The sequence below is a fragment of the Zeugodacus cucurbitae genome, chromosome 4 (assembly GCF_028554725.1).
Source record: "Zeugodacus cucurbitae isolate PBARC_wt_2022May chromosome 4, idZeuCucr1.2, whole genome shotgun sequence".
Taxonomy (NCBI): Eukaryota; Metazoa; Arthropoda; class Insecta; order Diptera; family Tephritidae; genus Zeugodacus; species Zeugodacus cucurbitae.
The window spans coordinates 43356286-43373274 of NC_071669.1; the positions used below are offsets into that span (position 1 = coordinate 43356286).

The window sequence follows — 16989 nt, forward strand, 5'->3', positions numbered from 1 at the left end:
GAATAGTATCTCCCCTGGTTTCTAACTTTCTCCCCTGGCAGTTATTTTGCCAGGGGAAATACGGCAGGGGAGAGACGTTTTCATGAAAAATTTAATTGTTTTAATTGACAGAATTATTTTTTGGGTTAATTATTTATATGAATTGCCAGGGGAGAGACAAAATCAAATTTCGAATCCAGTACACCGCACGATCGGGGCGCAATAACTAAAAAACTACAGCGCTCAAACGGATTTCGCGATTAGTATTGTTAACTTCAGGCTGAAATGAGCCCATGAGCTCTTTTTTCAATGCGGTCTTTGATTTGATGTCATACCAACGGAACAAAATTTGGCAGGGTAGATACATAAAAAAATCGGGACAAAAGTTAATTTAAAATATTGTTTGAAATAAACAAAATTATTTTGTTTTTTATTTAACAATACTTAATTTTAATTATTTTGCTTCCGATTGAACTTAGTTTTGGTTTAGCATCTCATACAAAAATATATGTATTGTCCAAAAGTTAAATGAAAAGTAGCAATGGGACAAGCCAGGGGATGGACTTTTTTAAACTTTGAATGGAATTTCAGAAAAAATTGCTTTAATTATGCAGTAAATTGTACTGTTATTTAATGCACTACATTAATATGATGTGATTTATTTAAAAAAAAAGAGCATTATAAAGGACAAAAACAATACTTTAAGCTGATTGCCGCACAAGTTACCTCTTATCGTAGAATCACCCATATATATATTTCGTAGCATATTCCACCATATAAAATTACATGCTAGTCAATTCATCAATAAATTTTACTACATCAAATTGTGATTTTAGCAGTAATGTGTTATTTTTAGCAATGGCTCGTGCTATTTTCAATAGCAGCCAACATTTCGTATCAACCCTTCCACATTTGCATATCTCGGTATTCGCTTGATACTTATAAACTTGCATATGGCAAATGAAACAGAACACCTACGTATTGGTTGAGCACTCATAGCTCTGTTATTTTGTTATCTCACCTTATGATATGAGTGAACAGTGAACGTTGTCAATGAAATTTTCGTTAAAATGCAAAGATGGCGTCCCCATATTTTTCTGTGCCAGATAAACAAAGCAGGAACTACGTGGTTTATATGTACATAATATAGGCGAAATTGATAAGGATCAGTTCAGCTCGAATTATATAAAATACACTTAAAACGGAAAGAGATAAACATGCATACAAAGGAAAATTAGGATACCGACATATAGGCAAAATTGTCTATTTCATTTGTACATAACTAATACCGTTATATTTTAACTAATACCAATAATATTGATGTACGAGTATAGAAAACTGAAAGAGAACCAATAACGATGTCACAAATGTACAAGTTTTCTTAGAAATTTCCTTTCCTTCCTTAGAAATAAATCTGAGTGCAAGACTACCATATTTTGAAAATTTTAAAGTGCTGAGTTCAGAAAGTGACCACATAGTATGTGTATGTATGTGCATTTTGCTATATATTATAAGCCAGCTCTGGGGGTCCTCGACAGCAACGAAACTTTTTCGATTATAATTATATCAATTAATCTATCCATAATCATGTCTACTACCTATTACATAACAAATGAAATCAAAATTCCTTAACGTCTTTATTACATACCCTTGTTGCCTGATAATAAAAATAGTACAAACAAATTTTCTCAAGGAACACTTGAGTAATCTTAAGCTCTGTAGAGACACATGTTTGTGTCCAAGTATTGCATACAGAATTTAGTTAAACACGGAACTCTCTTGAAAGTTGAAAGAACACAAGAGCTATTCAGTTGCTCTTCATATTTCTGCATAAATGCCTGTTGAATCTAATAAACAACTAGTCGACGATGTCTCAACGCAGGAACAAAATTTATAATTCTCTTGCCACTCTCTATTTCGTGGTCATTTATAAACCGGGTACGCCAATATAATTTGCCTATAAATAGGCGCCTCTTTCCATATTAGACGCCTGCTGAGTTGAAGACAAGCAAACAATTTATCGTCTGCGGCATAGATAGACATACTCATACATACATGGACATTTCTTTGCTTCTGGACTGCAGTAGCTACTACGAACGTTCGGCAATAAACTTCAACGTGTCTACCAAGCAACATGCGAGTTTATCGGCATTCTGTTTGTTATTGTTTGTTAGTAGAGTCGTATCTAATTCAGTAGCTTCGGACATTAACTTGTTGATTTAGCAGACACTCATACGTTTGTTCTGTTCTCAAATGTTGCATTCTAAGTAGAAACAAGGAAGGCAGGGTTAAGTTCAATTTGCAAATCTCAAATGTGTGAGCACATAGTGACACTTTATAGTATTTAGTAGGGCAACTAGGCCAAGCTTTAGATCGAGTTTATCACCATAGCTTGAGCAACTTGTTTCCACGAAATTTAATTAAGATATATAGATATGCATATATCCGGCTATTAAGTCCACTAGAATAAGGAATATGATTATACTGAATATGTGAAGCTTAGACAATTCTGGACATATTTCACCCATTTTCACCACCAAGCGGCAATACATCCTAGATTATACGTTCACTTAATTTTACTAAGATATCTCATATATTAAATGATATATACGGTATAAAGTATTGACCTGATTTTGCCCATTTTTGGCACAGAGGACCCCTATTATAAGAAATACATCTAGAATTTATTTTAAATATCTGAGAGAATTACTGATAATTCCGGTAAAAATTAGCCACAGAGCTTCTTATTTAAATTCAAACAAACGAAATTCTCTTTGGAAAGCCCAAAAATCAATATCCAAAAATGCTAATTGAGTTACAAAATATTGCTTTAACAGTGCTCTCCTTGCTCTTTAACGCTATTCTCAGTTTCGGGTACTATCCAATTTCATGGAAAAAGTCGCAGATCATCATGATAGACAAACCAGGTAAAGACTTGACACAGCCGTGTTCATCCAGACCATTCAGTCTTCTACCCTGTCTTTCTAAAATATTTGAAAAAGTGCTACTATCAAGGATGTCTCCTTTCCTCCATGAAAATAATGTAATACCAACGCACCAATTCGGTTTTCGTGCAAAACATGGCTGTAGAACAAGAATATAGAATTACTAACGAAATCAGAAGGGCGTTCGAGTATAGAGAGTACTGTTCTGCTATATCTCTAGATGTGGCTCAGGCGTTCGATAAAGTGTGGCATGACGGGCTTTTATATAAGATTAAAAAAAGCTTACCTCTCGAAATGCACAAAACCTTGGAGTCCTATTTAAAAAATAGAAAGTTTACTGTCAAATTAGGAGTAACATATCTTGGTATTCACTTGGATAGAAGGCTCACGTGGAGAAAACAAACTAAGAGCTGCAAACTTATATTGGCTTCTAAATACAAATTCAAAACTTAGACTAGACAACAAAGTTCTGTAATATAACGCGGTCATAAAGCCGATTCAACTATAGGGTACGACCTGTGCTACCAATATCGATATAATTCAGAGATTCCAATCAAAAATGCTTAGAACAATCACATGCTCACCATGGTACATGCGTAATGAAAATATCCATAAAGATCTTGGTATTCTCATGGTAAAGAGAGAAGTAGAGAACAGCAGACACAAATATTTATCCAAACTCCGAGATCACCCAAACCCATTGGCTAATGCTTTAGTACATTCTTGTAATCAATCACGTCTAAAAAGAATAGATATGCCAGCACAGTGAAGAGCAACGTTTTACTAAAACAACTCAATCACTTGGCTGAGCTTGTCTAGTTATACTCTCGCAACAAAAGTTGCTAAGAGAGTATTATAGTTCTGTCCACATAACGGTTGTTTGTAAGTCCTAAAACTAAACGAGTTAGATATAGGGTTATATATACCAAAGTGATCAGGGTGACGAGTAAAGTTCAAATCTGGATGTCTGTCCGTCCGTCCGTCTGTCCGTCCGTGCAAGCTGTAACTTGAGTAAAAATTGAGATATCTTAATGAAACTTGGAACACGTGTTCCTTGGCACCATAAGAAGGTTAAGTTCGAAGATGGGCGGAATCGGACCACTGCCACGCCCACAAAATGGCGATAACCAAAAACACATAAAGAGCTATAACTAAGCCATAAATAAAGTTATGAAAATAAAATTTGGAACATAGGATCGCATTAGGGAAGGGCACATTTGAATGTAATTTTTTTGGAAAAGTGGGCGTGACCCCGCCCCCAAATAGGTTTTTTGTATATATCTTGCAAACCAATAAAGCCATATAAACCAAACTTTCTGCAGTCGTTTCTTTTAGCCGTTTCCTTATACAGTCCAAAAATGAAAGAACCGGATAATAACCAGGCCTACCTCCCATACAAAGGTTAGGTTGAAACTGATTAAAAGTGCGTTAACTCACTAACGAGAAACGTCAGAAACACGAAATTTTACAGAAGAAATGGTAGAAGGAAGCTGCACTGAGATTTTTTTACAAAATGTAAAATGGGCGTGGCGTCGCTCACTTATGGGTCAAAAACCATATCTCAAGAACTACTCGACAGATTTCAATGTCATTCGGTATATAATATTTTCTTGACACCCTGAAGACACTGGTGGAATATGGGCGAAATCGGTTCACAACTACGCCTACTTCCCATATAACTCAATTTTGAAGCCTTCCGATTCGTTCACTTTATAATATATACATAAGGAGCCAATGAAGATAGTGAAATAAAACTTTACACAATTACTGTATTTGAGCTGTGACATCACTTGTGTAAAAATTGTCAAAATTGAACCATGACTTTTCAAGGCCCCTGATATCAAACATGAAGAACTCAGTGCCTAAGGGTAATTTTTCACCGAAAATGTAGGTAAATCTCTAAATAAATTGCGAGAGTATAAAATGTTCGGTTGCACCCGAACTTAGCCTTTCCTTACTTGTATTATTTATTTTGTAAACAAAACTGTTTCAATTTATTTTTATTTCGAAATAAGTCTGCGTGAGACTCGCTTTATTCGATATGAGCAGACCCCGTAAAAATAAACTGCTAAATCGCACCGGCACTTCTAATTTCATGTATTTCGCTTTTCAAATACATAATTTTCTCATTAATACGAATATAATCGACACACATTTCAGCAAAGTGCTAACGATTGCATGCCAACGCAACGTCGAGGCGCTCGCTCACGTACCGCGCGGGGCCTATAATCCACCAAGTTTTCGCTTGTTTTAATTAGAATTAAGATTTTATAACTTATTGTTAGGCTTCAAAGAGCAGATCCAATAAATAAACAAATATAAAATATTAATAAAACGTTATTATATACTTACGAGGTATACAAAATTTTACTAAATGTAAATATTTTCCTATTTTTTTAAATGTACAGTCCTTCCTTAATGAAATTATTTATGTATGAAAAGAAAGTGACTATTTATTATTACAGTATTTCTACAATTGAAAGAAAAAAATGTAATATTTTCAACATTATATGAAGTATTTAACAAATACATTCTAGTTAGGTGCTATTAAGCAGGGGGATAGGATCATATTTAGAAATTCACGCAAGTGAGGAAAGTTTCTGATTGCCATTCAACTTGGGAGTGGCCAGGAACGATTATTTTGCATATGACTCAAGCAGCTCACGACTTCCGATTTTAGACCAAGTATCCTCTGGGTAGCCAACAGACATCCGTTTGAAGGCGAGCTAAAGTGAGAAGGCGAGGCCGGCTTCTGCGGTTGTGGGTAGCGTTTGGGATCCATCTCTTAAAAAAACCTCCCCAATGAAATACCGAACAGAGTCTCGGATGAGAAAACCCACTTTTGATGACGACCACAGCAAACATTAAGCTCTTATGTAAGCAGTAAAATAAAAAAATTAATAAACTTTTATCCTATACGAAAATAATAAAATACCCAAATTAAGCGAATAAATTTAACTTCGTAAACTCAAAGTACATCGTAAAACACTTCGAAAACTCTAAATGTTCATAAGCCGCTTACATAGTTCTCCCTGCATGATTCCCCACAGATCGGTTGTTCCTTATTAGAGGTCATAATTCTTAATAAGACCCATTATAATTGCTGCCATCACCTGGCGTTTGAAGTAAAATGCAAATAACTTTATTTATATGGAGCAAATACACTTATGGGAGGGCCTCTTAATTTCTATTATACTCTTACATATTATGTGCATACGAGTATATTACATATTTAAATATACATGTAGTTATTTTGTGTGTGTTTTTCCTATTGGTATACTCGTAGAAGAGGGAATGTTAATTGGCATATAATTTATTATAATCGCCTTACATCATTTATTTAGTTACAAGTAGCATACTCCGAGCAATGAAAGCGTTTAGTTTTGCAGAAATGTGTGTTTGTGGCCTTTTGTCTTTGCTTGTGCTGTGAATCATTGAATACTTTGTTGCCCTTTTATTAGTTTATTTGAGAAGAAAAGTTATTGAGTACTACACTCCTAATTGTTTTTCAGTGTATGTGTCTAATTATGTTAAATACTACCTAATTAGCATCTCACTACTCAGAAGCACACATACACAATTATTACATATTAGTTATGTGGCCTTTTCACAAACTATGGGACCCCAAATGCTTGAAACGGTGCCTTGCCAATACAGAACACGTGCAGAAGAGATATTCAATTTTCTTCAGTCTTCTTGATCTGTCAGTTCCATTTTACAAGCCTGCGCCACCACCAGACCAGTATGCCAACCATTTTCATGTCCTTCGTAAATCCTTCCAACGCCCTTTGATCTTTCTTGCCACGGACCTGTTCAGATCAGTGTATAGATAGTGCAATTTATCCGTCCACTCCCCGACACTCCTGACGAGGCGAAGCTTTTAGATGATAGCTTCCTGAGTCCCTCCATCTCATTGGTCTTTTCAAACTACTTGAAAACCTTTTCCAGGACTGACGTTTAAGTCTGCGCACCAACTTTGTGAATAACATTAGAAGAACCTTATACTCGTTCCAACAGTCGCTAGTTTAGACCTGTTGACAATGTACTGCATCCTGCGTCTACAAGATCCGTGCTCCTTGTTCGACCCATGGTCTTCGAATTGTGCTTTAGTCACAGCGAAGGACAGACGGACAGACAATCTTTATTAAGAGCTTTCATGAAAAAATTCAAACTCCTTCGAATAGTGTTTTCTTTTCTCGATGAAAATGATAATAAGTATCAACAAAATTACAAAGATTTTTTAATCCGAATGTAGAATCTCACATTCTATAGGTGTCATACATAGTCCGAATTGAACAATTTTTAGATGAGCGATGATATATCTATATCTTCATTGTTTCTTGTTTTTTATATTGTTAAGTGAACGAATCAGATAGATTATTCGATTATATTATATGACAATTATGCGTGGTTTTTAACCGATTTTGCTCGTTTTCCATCCGTAATTTCATAATAACAAGGTATCTCCCTTTATGCACTAGTTATCGCTTGAAGAGACGTATGTACGGACGGACAGACATATCCATATTTCATTGTGCAAAATCAGTTTAGCTAATCTTTCTTGCTGATAGTGTGAAAATTTGTATGTGAAACTATTGTAGGTGTATTAATTTAATGAATTATTTAAGATTTGATCATTGCAAGAAATATTGGAGAGATTCTCGTCAGGAACAACGGTTTTGCTTCAAGCGATGCTTCGAAGACAGTATCTTGATTTTATGGACTGCATTCCACTGCAGTGGAAAGACAAGACTGTATTTGAGCTGTGACATCACTTGTGGAAAAATTGTCAAAATTGAACCATGACTTTTCAAGGCCCCTGATATCAAACATGAAGAACTCAGTGCCTGAGGGTAATTTTTCACCGAAAATGTAGGACATCTACATGTTTTAAATCTACTCTAATGGATGCTAATATCTATGTAGATCTTTTGGACGGTGATTTAATAAAATGTGCTGGCAATAACTGGACATATCAGCAAGATAACGTTTCAATCCATACGTTGAACTTCTTTATCGACCGCAAATTTACCGTATTACAATGGCCAGCATTGAGTTCGAGTCAAACCCCGATTGAGGATCTTTAAGCAATCCTCTCTGCTCCTGTTTTCTAAAACGGAGCGCAGTTTCAGACAGTAAGTCATCTTATATTAGCCCTAGAGTAAGGATGGGCCAATATTGACATAACTGTTATACAGTCATTAGTTAATTTTATGCCTAAGCGGCTTAATTTAGTTTTAAAATATAAGGACAATACTATTGACTATTAAAATAAAGATGTCTTTCAGTTGAACTCAAATAAATAAGATTTACGGATAAAAATAGAAAAATGCACATATAAATATTTACTATATGTATAAGCGTCCTATTGAAAAACCCTTTACATGTTCTTTGGCACCATAAGGTTGCTTTCATAGATGGTGCATTTCTCGTCAACTACTAAAGCTATAGCAACCAATCTCTATAGGATTATTTCCCTATATAATCTAAAAATGAAGGAAATCGGATTATAACCACGCCAACTTCCCATAAAGAAGGTTATGTTGAAAACTACTAAAGGTGCATTAATTCAGTAAGGAAGAACAGAAGCTTTACACTCAAATTTCTACATAAAACTTGAAATGGGCATGGCTCCGTCCACTTATGTGTTAAAAACTATAACTCAGAAACTACTAGACCAATTTCGAAATTTACGTAATCGATTCCCAATCACGCCTACTTCCCATATACCACAATTTTGAAATCCACCTAATTCGGCACTTTACAATATACATATGTATAAGTTAAGCCCAAGTGAAGATATCATATAAAAATAACCGACATATAATGTAACTTGGTGGCTCAACCCTCGAGGACTTTTTATCGAATCAAATAAATTGTGAGAGTATAAAATGTTCGGTTGCAAACGAGCTGAGGTCTTTCTTACTGGTTTATGTCAGCAAAAAAATGCAAGAATTGAAGAACAATATATTATGACAGCACTGTTAGTGACATGGCAAGTATAACAGCAACTCAACAGATTTGCTGAATCTTAATTAAAGCGCATTGAAAACTTTCTGAGGGTTCTTTATGAATTCTGTACATATTTTGTTGATATCATTTATCGTATCACTTGTCATCTTAACAAAAATCATTAAAGCAATACGAAGTGCCCTTCAAAGCTCACAAACACAAAGTTTATGTTCTATGGAGAGATGCTTCAAAGCTCTTCATTAAATATACCTTCTTTTAACATTAATTATATATATTTTCATATGTATGTATGTACATGCAAGCTACTGCTATGAAGAGGCATATTGAGTAGTTCAGCAAAGCAATAATCTACAGATGGAATCTCAAAAGTAAACAAATACGACTATTCGCACAAGACGACTATTCATCACACATGTGTGTCTGTATGCATTTATATGTTGACGAGCTACTCACATAAATTCGGTTAAGCCTTAGTGGCGGCGCATCCCATTAGAAGTCTATAAATAAAATCTATACACTCATTCGATTACTGTGCTCAATATTGAATTATCATGGCAGCAGTGATTTCCTTCCGGTTTTTTTATTTTATTCAATATTCAATGAACCAACACACTTTTTACGCTATAAGAGAGGAGCGCTCATGCATGTGTGTATGCTTAGGCGCTTTCGCGAGTACCAGGGACATTATTATGCTGGTTTATGCGAAGCATAGTAATTCGAACGCACACAAATCATCACAGTGGACCGTATACAGAAAATTGTGAATAAAAATCAGAATAGCTTAACTTTTACTTGATATGTATTTCAATATATGTTTAAATTAGACACCATTCGGAAACAACAACAACATTTCTAATTCATATTTCCAATTAGAAAAGTACCAAATTAAAGTATTCAAGAATAGTTTCTATTGTAACCTACTACGTCTAGTTTTCTTTTCTCTGGTAACCTCCCTAAGATCTAATCAGACTCCAAGAACCAATTCTGAGTCTAAAATTTATTTTAAATGTTTATTTAAAATTTAATATAGCATATATAAAGTTTATTTCTTGAAAGGAAATTTTTTGTAACCATTTCATAATATGGCAAGTATTAGCAATATTTTATGATTTTACCAAAGAAAGTAGTATTTCCATCTTCAGGAGTTTAAGCCAGATATTTTTTGTTTTAAAACTACAATTTTTTTTTAAGTAATATCAGATCACTGAACCACTGTGCTGACGAATGCGATATAAGTATTTGTATTTGAGAATTCTTGTGAGTGCTTGCCAGTGTCAACACGCTTGCATATCGAGACAATACGAGTGTCATCTGTTTTTGTTTGTCCGATGTCACAATCAGTGGCAGCTAATTTAAATAATGGTACTACAAATCTGATACATTTCACTCAGACAATGGTAATGTGTACTTGTTGAGTAAAAAATGTTAGCGCCTAAACTTGGAATATAAAAAATTATATATTTAGAAAGTATGAGTCTTTAATATAATACGTGGTTTGTTCAAAAAATAAAGAGATTAAAATAAAAACAAATATCAGTCAACATTATTGTTGTCGCCTTTAAAATAGTCGTCATTATCAACTTACATATACCAGCGCTTTTTCAGATCGTCAAAACACTTCTCAAACGCTTCGATTTTTGGGGTAGCTCTTTTAGCGATTTCTTGTTTGCTTGAAAAAAAGACGGAATATAACCTTAACCTCTTTATTTTTCGAAATTAGAAAAAGTCACACGGAATAATGTCTGGCGAATATGGAGGCTAGGCATCTCGTTACAGTATTATTTTGAATTCTGAATATTTAGTTGAGCCAATGTACAAGCATTACTTAACAAAAGCAATTATTGTAAGGTTTATACTTTCACCCATTTCCACTATCGCTACTCCTCTTAAATTTTATTTTGCAAATTTTCGCATTTGTATATTTTTAGTTCAGAGGAAGAACGCAGCATGGACGACAAATTGGTGTGTGACGAAGTACATTTACGTACATTAAGCCAATCACCGCTGGCGCTGCAACGCCTACAACAACATAGACAGAGTAATCAGAGCACACAGAGTACAACAAAAACCATAACACCAATTCAAAGACGACGCTGTTCAGGCGGGAATGCCATAACTATCAGCAACGAATTTGAGCTTCCACGACCCCCGCTGGCTCAGCACGAGCTACTCGACGATGACGGCGACGATGATCCTAAATGCCAGCGAACCAGTATGAAGAATCCCACAACCATTTCTCTAACACTTGATATAACCGATAACGGTGATAGCGGCGTCGGTGGCGATGATGAAACCGACTGTGGTCTCAGTAATCCCGCAGTACAAACTGAGGACAATGACGGACTTATAATAGCTGAAACACATAATGAGGATTTAATTGACTCGAGCATACTGCGTGTGAAGGTAGGTTATCAGTATCCGAAAGCCCAGTTCATCAGGGATGATTAGTATGTAATTAAATATGGGACAAAACAAAATATTACTTAACTTTTGGCAATACTTAAAATAATGCAAGGTACCATATGTTATATCGCTTTTAATTCAGCACTTGCCCGACATGTCGAAGATACCACGGCTCCCTGGCGATGGCGCACATTCAGTGGATGATCAACGCACAGTCAAGTCATACCCCTCCGCCACACCGACTAAGTCATGCGCTGTCAGTTCGAAGCGACCCACAACGGACATTGACCGCATGCGGGTTAAGAACACCCCGCTGCGTGTGCAATCCGTTCGCATCGTAGAGCAGAGAATGAAGCTCGGTCCGAAAAGACGCACCGAAAGCTGCAGCATATTTGGAAATACGAGCAATTATGGTAAGCTAATAAATTCTGTTTTATCAACCACAAAGTTGCACATTCCCATAAATGCAATGCCGTGTAATGCAACTACTAAAGCGATGCTTATCGGCCAATATGTCACTTGTTTGTATATACATATGTATGTAGCTTGATTGAATTGTGTAATTTGCCGTGCGAACACTTAATTGAAATTCTTTAATTTCCGGTCAACTTCGGTCAATGTTGTGACATCCTACTTACGTCAATAGATTGTGAGGCAGAGGAGGGAAAGACGATATCGGAGCCAAGGCCACTTAACAATCAAACCTATGCAGCTTTCAAGAGTGCCAACGTTGTCAAGGGCATTTTGTGTCCATCTCTCACGAATTCGTTCAAGCAACATTCGTTGGAACGTTCATATCTAACATACACTCATCGTCAACGTCAAAAGTCACTGATCATTGTCAACCTGGTTGATTTTATGCTTAAAGTGACGCTCGCAGTCATTTGGTTCATTAAAGAGAGCAAGCGTGAAGGCAAAGCGGTGAGTATGAAGATGTGTTGCGTAACTATTCTATGTGAGCCCTTTGACAGTCTCTCTTTGTCAATCAGACATTGTCAAGGTTAAAGTTATATATTAAGATAGAGACTGTAACAAACTAAATATTTACTCTCAATTCGGATATAGTTACGACTTTGCGCTCTCCACGCTTTAAATGAGATATATTGAACCTGACTCTTATAATTAATATTACTAATTCGAGGATTCTTAGATCATCAGTTGGCTCGATTTTTCAACAAATATAATAAAGAATATAATTTTACAATGTTAGGTCCACTGGTCTATAATATTTTTGATTATTTCCAAAAGCAATTAAAATATTGAAACTGAAAAATCGAACATCTCCTGATACACCTTTGATCCAAAAAAAGTATACGTTTAAATATTCAAAGAAACGAATAAATGTAACCGAGACTTAAAGGAAATATAATCATAAATATGATGAAGCATTATCTTTGAGTTTTCAAACAGATTTTCAGGTTTTTTCACGTGACCCATAAAATTATATGCTTGTATCCTCTTTCTATTAAGAGTACGTAAGCTGATATCAACTAAAAGATTGTCAAAATACTGTCAATCAACAGAAATTATTCAGGAACTAAGAAGGAAACAGGAAATAAACAAATTGACTGACTTAGAATGAGAGTTGTTTCACTAGTTAGTTAAGAGCAAGGGAGACGGGCGTGTTGTTATTGTTTGACAGGAGCAACATGTCAAAAATGTCTACAATTCACGTTTTTGTCTATTTACTTTTAGTACAACTACAGCAACAGCACCATATCATATTATGGCGATGGAGAAGTGAAATTGGCCACAGCAATCACCTGGTCTGTTTGTTGTATTGTCGCCAATGTGGGCATTTGCTGTTTGGGATTTTGGAGATGCTTCGCCAACAATTATTTACATTGGGCAGCTGTGTGTACTTGGGTACTGATGAATATACAGGGTAATTATTATTATTATGTTGACGATGGTCGTACGTATATTCAGTTTCATATATACAAGAGAGTGTGTATAATTGAACATATCTTATATATCTTACTCTACATAATATTTTTTTAGATTCAATCATTATTTCAAACTAGTATAGATAATTCAGTAAAAAGTGTATAAAACTTCTAACAATTTATTTTTTACTCCCGTTTAAGGGGTTACATGGGTTTCGTGAGTTCAACAAATCATTTTTTTGTTTTTTGGCTTATTAATTATAATTTTAAATCGATCCGAATAATTGTTTGGAAGGTGTGCGTTCCTAGTCAGGTATTATTGTTATTCAAAACTTTAAACGCGTTTTTCTCGGAACCTGTCAGGAGTTATGCTGACAACGCGGACGCACCTTTTTTCCTAGGGGTCACCGGAAATGACGTCACAATGGAGGAGTTTTAATTTTTTTTTAATTTTGAAAATTATCTTTAAATTAAGATATATAAGACAGAAAAAAGTTTGAATTAAATTAATAATTTTTTACATAGAAAAAAAAATTTGAAAATAGGCCATTTTTTACACGACAAAACCCATGTAACCCTTTAACACCCCTGACAGACGGCGGCGTTAATTCGGAAAAGCTGCTTTAATCGGGGTTAATTCTCATCTCATTATCTCAGTTAACTCCGTTTGCTAACTCCCATTTAATCCTCAAAATTTTAGAGAGTTAGTGGGAGTTCGCAGCATTTTCGTTGGCAACATTGTTAAACATGGCCGCTTTTAACCTATTGTGAAGAAAATATGCAATACTGACAGCTGTTTTTCAATTAAATGTAAACAAAAACATACGCATGCTAATTTTTTCTAAAATGGAAGTTCTAATAATTACGTATTTATGTATATTTTTTAGTAATTAGTGATTTTGTACTATTTGTGCGGCTAACAACTGCAATATTTGCTTTCTATCCAATTTTATTTCACCAAAATGGAAATATTATTGCTAATCAGCTGTTTGGGGAGTTTATAACTCGCTTTGCTACCGTCTGTCATCTACATATTTGGAACTGATTAAAAGCGCATTTAATTCGAATTAACTTTACCGTCTGTCTAGGCTATAAGTTCAGTTTTGGCAAAACATTTTCGTCGTGGTAAAACTTATATCCATTTAATACAGCTTCAATTCAAATATTGTAATTCTTCATGCCAAAAATTAATTGTTTTATAGTTGAGTTGTTTCGATGCAAAACGGAGTCGAGTTGTAAAGAGTGTTTGAAATCTCTCATAAGTTAAGTTAATAATAAGTTTATTGCTTAAGATATTTTTTACTCTCATATAGAACTATGATCAATAATTCGTTGTATATATGTGTAGAGATTAATATGTATAGATATGTATATAGAGATTATTCCGACAACCGGAATGCAACTAAGTAACATTAATTAGTAAGCCAATTTCATTCTGTTTTATTAGCCACAATCAAAATATTATTGAATGATATAAATGTTTAGACACATTTTTTTACGATTTCATTTCAACACCATAAACACAAAAGCTATAGCTCTTTACCACATAACTGTCATTTCGTCCAACAAGAATACTGTCCGCCATTTTGTACAAATTGCATTCATATTTATTTTAGTAGAATACTCCCGTATAATTTCCTTTGACACACATTAATATTATTATTACTTTATCTTTTTTCTCGTTTCCTTCTTTTCATTGCGCCTCTCCACACAACAGGTTTCGTTGGCGAAGGTATTGGCTTCACGTATCGCGAATACTTGGTCTGGTACATCCTGTTCGTGATATTTGTGCCGTATGCAATGCTGCCGCTGCCACTGAAGTGGTGCGTCGTCGGCGGCACCATCACCGCTAGTTGTCATCTGGCCGTAATTACGATAATTAAAGTTAGACGAAAAGAAGTATGTAAGCCGCAAAAGCACAACGTCAATGGCACAGTCCACTTTATTATTCTATTGTTGCTGTCGACAGGCTTTTGAAAATATATTTTTATGTTCGAAAGTTCCGGCAGACTGTTCGGCATGCATATTTATTATTCTACTTTTAGCATGGAAATGTCAAAGGCTTTCTGAATTTCATATTTTTTTATTATTTACCATTTGTTTTTTATTTCCTTTCCTTTCGTTATATTGTCAGCAAGCAGATTGCATTGCCTTTCAAGTGTTCGCCAACTTCATATTGTACACGGCAATTAATGTGGCTGGCATGTACACCAAGTATCTGACAGATCGTGGACAGCGCCTTGCTTTCATCGAAACACACAAAGCCATGGAACACAAAAAGGAGTCAGAGAAGGAGTTGCAGCGTACACAAAAGTTGCTGGACTCAAGTGAGTAACGAACGACTTTATACATCAAATAGAAGAAAATATTAGTAACAACTTCTCGACTTTTCAATTACCAAATCCTCCGAATAATATCTCCCAGAGCCTCAACCATTTATTATCTTTGGTAATTGTTGTATTAACGAAACTTGTCCAAAATGAAATTATAAATAAAAAATATTAAAACTTACATAACAACCAATAATAGTCTTTTGATCATACATATGTGAGTCAATAGCTCTTGTTCAGCTCTTACAAATTATTTATCTGAATCAAAAGTCTTTAATATTGTCATAACTCTGCTTACTCAATGAATTGGCATAGTTTTATGCAAAAACTTTCTAAGTTTTACTTTCAAAGGTATTTCTGTATGTATGCTTACATATGTATATATTACATGTATGCCTTCATATCCAAAACACTGAATTCTCATCTCGAGTAAAATGTGAACAAAACCAAAAGCCAAATTGCACTTCCTATTTTATTTCATTTTTGGCTGTAGTAAAAAAAAAACTTTTCCTACAACTTCTTGTGCATTTCAGTGCAAATGAGTAAAACAGCTGAAATGTCATTAAGAAATGTGGCATACTTTCGGGCACTTCAGCTTTTCACCTAGCAGCGCTGCTTGTATTTTGTCTTATGAATATTCTTTAACAACTTCCTTCACCTTAAGGTTTTGAAGTTTTGTGTGTAGAATTTAAGTGAAAAAAAAAATTATTTTAAAGACAGATTTTGTTGAGTAAATTTAATTAAATAAAATATGTTAAAATAAATATTCACGTGTTTTGAATTTTGCTTTTTATTTTATGCAGTACTCCCCAACATTGTGAACAATCAAATACGCGCCGAAATGTATAAAGGCACCGATCCCACCGTCGAGACACAATTTAATAAACTCTACGTGTATCCAATGGACAATGTCAGTATACTATTCGCGGATATCAAGGTGAGCAGAATGAATTATTTTAGTATAGACATAAAATAAAATTCGCTTTATGAGAACTGCCTTTTAACTAGTCAGCTGTGGCAAAATCTAATATTGTCATAAAGTTTGGCATTTAGAGCATTTTGCAGGGGCGATTTGTTTCATTTATATTTGCTTGGAAAAGTATTATTATTTTTTTATTTTATTATTATATTATTACTTTATTAGTATAAAAAATACTTTTTACATCAAATTTACATATTTACAAATTTAATAAATTTTTTGCGGTGATAATTGTCCTAACCTTAAATCAAAACATTAGATATTTAGAATAAAGATTTATTTTATGTGCAATGTCACCCTTCTGAAGCTTCTTCTGGATCGTGCCTTGGCATAGAGATGAGAAAGAGCGTGGTGGTGTTGGGTAATTTCATCGGAAATCCCACGTTGATTAAAAATTGTGTGAGCTACGCTCCCACGCCGGGATGATTTACATGCGCGAAAATTCCAAGTGACTCCTATTAATTGTAGGGTTAACGATGTTTGATGGTGGTCCA

At 34.7% G+C, this 16989-nt stretch overlaps 1 protein-coding gene across 9 annotated transcripts in view; it reads left to right on the forward strand.

The window, feature by feature from the left end:
- The window catches only part of Adcy8_1 (adenylyl cyclase 78C), a 219527-nt gene that overhangs the window by 173011 nt on the left and 29527 nt on the right, over positions 1 to 16989 (forward strand). For all 9 annotated transcript variants that reach the window (XM_054229445.1, XM_054229448.1, XM_054229447.1 and 6 more), the window contains 7 exons: positions 10826 to 11300; positions 11443 to 11713; positions 11947 to 12221; positions 12996 to 13185; positions 14904 to 15085; positions 15321 to 15513; positions 16320 to 16453. In XM_054229445.1, coding sequence (XP_054085420.1) covers positions 10826 to 11300; positions 11443 to 11713; positions 11947 to 12221; positions 12996 to 13185; positions 14904 to 15085; positions 15321 to 15513; positions 16320 to 16453 — 1720 coding nt within the window. The remainder of the gene's footprint in view (positions 1 to 10825; positions 11301 to 11442; positions 11714 to 11946; positions 12222 to 12995; positions 13186 to 14903; positions 15086 to 15320; positions 15514 to 16319; positions 16454 to 16989) is intronic.